The 4395-nt window shown below is 33.4% G+C and overlaps 1 protein-coding gene across 1 annotated transcript in view; it reads left to right on the top strand.

The window, feature by feature from the left end:
• The window catches only part of LOC106870663 (neuronal acetylcholine receptor subunit alpha-3), a 271917-nt gene that overhangs the window by 223364 nt on the left and 44158 nt on the right, over positions 1-4395 (top strand). The window contains exons 4-5 of the mRNA XM_052971699.1: positions 1874-2067; positions 3115-3224. Coding sequence (XP_052827659.1) covers positions 1874-2067; positions 3115-3224 — 304 coding nt within the window. The remainder of the gene's footprint in view (positions 1-1873; positions 2068-3114; positions 3225-4395) is intronic.

Raw genomic sequence — 4395 nt, 5'->3', positions numbered from 1 at the left:
CATAAAAGGAAAAGAAAACATAATATCCCAGACAAAAATTGAAGTATTTTAAAACACGAAAGTTATCAACTAGATTAAGGCTGGGAGATAACGGTTTACTCAAAGAAGCCGCCCTGGTGCATACTTACCTCGCTGTGTCCCTAGGAATGTCTTGGAAAACGTTTTTGATCTTGGTTAGCCCTGCCTTGATATCATATATATGTATGTATGTATGTATGTATGTATGCATGAATCTGTGAATGTATATATGTGTGTATGAATGTATATATGTATCTATGGATTTATGAATGTATGTGTGTGTGTTTATATATACATATTTATACATAATTAATATTTGGGCTTGTATAATATGTGTGCGATAACTTCTTCCACATAAAAGTCATTTCGTACAAATTATCCAGGATCGTCAGATAAGCTTCGTCTTAAACTACGCAGTATTTTGGTCATAATACAATATTTTTATGCATAAACGTAAGAAGCACAGCATTCTGCTCGCTCACTGGCCGCCTAGAAGTATCACCCAAATTTCTTTTAAATCACTTTTCACCCTATGTGAAGTAAGAAAAGACACATTTGAGAAATGAGTCTTAATCTCAAATTATGTCTTAATCTCAAATTAGTCTTAATCTCCGATTAATTTGAAATGATGACATTCAGATATGTGCTCTTTTAACAATGAACCAGAACGAAAACTAAAAGTAACAAAAATAACACAAAAATAACTCCATAAATATATAACGGTGTATATGTGATATGGATTGTTTGTGATGACAATAGGAGGCGAACTACGCTGCGAAACATTAGTTGAAATATTACGAATCATGACATGCATTCATTCAAATCAAATACCGCAGAAGACGAATGCATATGTTTATTTTATTCGAAAGCAAAAATAATGTGAAGTAGTTTTAGCCCTCAAAAGCTGAGAATATGATTGGTTGAAATTCGAACAAATTATTATCAACATCATATATGAATTTTCGCCCATTGTTTTTTTCTAGTAAAGACTATCGAATTAGAAATGTTATACCAATACAGTTACACGTATAGTCTTTTAGCTGTTACTCCTTTTTGACCATTTTCTCGTGTGCATACAGAATTTGTCGCAAAATATCAATATATTCATACTGTGTTATTTAGTGATTCGCTTATGCATCTTTATATATTCTCTAAATTCTTCGAATTCTTATGAGAGACGGCTTTTAACTAACAAGTCAGGATAGATCATTGAAAGTTAGATTAAAACAGAGGCTTTCTGAAAGATCTTACATATTATAATTGCTCTGTTTACACTAATTCAATTTTCAGAATGTGTGTATGTATGTGTGTGACTGTGTGCATTATGTGTATGTGATATACGTATATAATACACATACGCATACACACACACATAAATATCAAATGGCGCTTTTCTGAATGCTTGACCAGCAATTATGTCAAAAGATGAATTCCTTTTAAGTCGAAATTGTAATTAATTTTCAATTTTAGACTAGAGCTATTTAAATATTAGAATACTCCATTTGTTTTTATTGATAAAGTCGTCTACATCATACAGTTCCTATCTACACTATTGATAATTCGTTTTGTTTAGCCCCAGGTTAGTCGCACTCCGGCTACAAACATCTCCTTTTTTTAACAGATAAATTTCCCTTATGTATTTTTTTCTTCAAGACATAGATTTGAATTTTACAGATATTGGAAATTTCGGACCTCCACGTCGATTGAATAGAATGGCATTGCTAATAACAGAAAATTTTCTCTTCTATTAAAGTTACCAAAACCATTGATTTTATTTTATTCTGTGATAACTGTTTGTTTTACGTTGTTTTCCTTTCCTTTTTTTCCAATATATATGTTTTGTCTCTATTTTCAGCTCCCATTGAAATCCCTGACGAAAAGAAAATCATAAGGGATCTGTTGCTTCTGTACGAAAAACGTGGAATTGACGGTCGTCCAGTTCGTAACAGTTCCATGCCAGTGTCTGTTAAGTTTAGCATACAACTTATACAAATTATGGACCTCGATGAAAAGAATCAAATTCTTAAATTGAGTGTTTGGGACAGATATGTAAGTTCACAGTTTACGATATTACGATTTTTTTCTACACGTCACTTTTTATCTTATTATTTCCAAGTGTAATCTATGTCTAGTGTCTTATAAATGTGGAAACACTGAAGAAATTACAAAAAGAGACATCTTTTTAGTAATTTTTAGCATTTTGCGCGAGTAATATTGGCCGCTTAAATATAAAGTTAAGAATACTTCAGATGTCATATTTATTTGATGATTTCATCGGTGGGTAGGAAGGACAGCACCTATCAGCTTCTCTTCTAGTTCCTCAACAGTTACGATGAGATTTTGTTCGAGCTCTAGAGATCTTCCAGGATGAGGCTCGTCTTCTAGACCGTAGTTTCCGGTTCAGAATTTCTGCAACCACCGTTGACACTAGCTTACGCTTATTGTCCGACCCCCATATACTGCATAAATATTCCTCACACTTTCCGGTGCGTTGTTGCCTTTATCGAACTCATAAACTAAAATATGCCGAATATGCTCCTTTGTAATTTACATTATAGCTTTGAAATAATTACTCTTCGAAACATGCACTCAGAATAAGCACAAGGTACAATTACTATCTGCTTTTATAGCAAGTTGATGCAGGTAGTTTATCCCGTCTCCCTCCGACATTTAGTTCATGCAATTGAAAAAAAACGCATTATTTATGAGATAACCCAACATGTGCGTGTGTGTGTGTGTGTGTGTGTGTGTGTGTGTGTGTGTGTGTGTGTGTGTGTATGTGTGTGTGTGTGTGTGTGTGTGTTTGTGTGGATGTATATATATACACACCACACACAAAGGGCTAGTAATATAACTATTATTTAACAACATACTCAAAGAGCAACTAACGAACGAGAATAAATATGTATTCATTTTAATCATTCATAGCAAACTCTGTTATCTTTCGTTCTGTCGAACTCATATATTCGACACACAACTATTTTTTCCTTTATTAAGGGAAATGGTAATTTGCATTGAAAGCTTTTGCATAGGAAATTCTAAATATATTATTATCAACTGAATGATAAGTATATATAATGTATAAATCTATTACAGGCTTGGAAAGATGAGTTTCTTGTTTGGGATCCAGCGCAATATGGCGGTGTGACGAACGTACGAATCCACCAAGATAAAGTATGGAAACCTGACTTTAAACTTTATAATTAGTAAGTATTTTACTTGTATAATTTTATTTGTATTTGTATTATATTTAGAGTCCTTTCGTTTCACACTTATATCCATAATTATTTAAATAAAAACTGTGAACCATGGTAATAAGAAGGGGAGAAGAAAGACAGACGAAGAAAAGGTAGAAGGAGAAAAGTATGACTGCTTCACTGACAGGAAGAGTGACGACGACAACAACTTAACAAGATATCTGATGCGTCTGACATTCAGTATTGTTGTTGTTCTTTTTTAACCCTGCTTTAATTCCCCTATCAACCATGGTCTTTGTTTTATTGGGAGTTTTTTTCAATTTTTTTTATTCAGCTATTATCACATATGCTAATTCTAAACAAAGAAGTAAAAACAAGGCAGTGTAAATTTAGGGCAAATTGGCTGCTGTTTCTAGCAAATCAAATGACCACATATAGAGGCCCTTCGTTGACTACATCCAGGCACCCCTCAGCATAAATTATATGTGTATTAAAGCGCCTCCGACTCTCTTCAAATTATGGATTGTTTCATGAGAGTACGCAAAGAGAACTATCTTTTTTGATGAAATTATTTATTGCTCCCGGCTGAATTTCAGAAAAATAAACATGAAAAATATCCATAAAGTTTATAAACCTTTAAAAAATGCATTAATTAAAAACGCGGTGGTTTGCTTCAGTGTCAGAACGGAAATCTAAATCAGAAATCATTAAATACCATTCTGGCTAGAAGGAAATGACACCAGTGCATCGCACCTGTTTCTGACAGCCAGACAAACTGAAGATACAGTGAAACAGCCGCTGGTAAATTGAAACAGAAAACCTACGAACAGTAATCCGATATCCCATCAGGCCCTCCCGTATTAAGAGCCTGGAGGAGAGGAACGAAGTGAGGAAGAAGCAGATAAAGACGAAAAATAAGCAAGTAGTAGTAGTAGTAGTAGTAGTAGTAGTAGTAGTAGTAGTAGTAGTAAACGAAAGATGAAAGGTGTTATGCCAATAACGTCATGAAGTGCATGATGTTAATAACGAGAATAGGTCAAAAGATGGACAAGGAGAGCACCATGCCGTCTTTCACATTCTTATACACTCTACTAATAAAGCATATTACTTTACCTCCAATATTCGAGTACTATTTTTTATATGTATATATATATATATATATATATATATATATATATAT

This window comes from Octopus bimaculoides, chromosome 1 (genome assembly GCF_001194135.2).
Source record: "Octopus bimaculoides isolate UCB-OBI-ISO-001 chromosome 1, ASM119413v2, whole genome shotgun sequence".
Classification (NCBI taxonomy): domain Eukaryota; kingdom Metazoa; phylum Mollusca; class Cephalopoda; order Octopoda; family Octopodidae; genus Octopus; species Octopus bimaculoides.
Note: the sequence above shows the minus strand (reverse complement) of the source record. Positions and strands in the feature narration are given on the sequence as shown.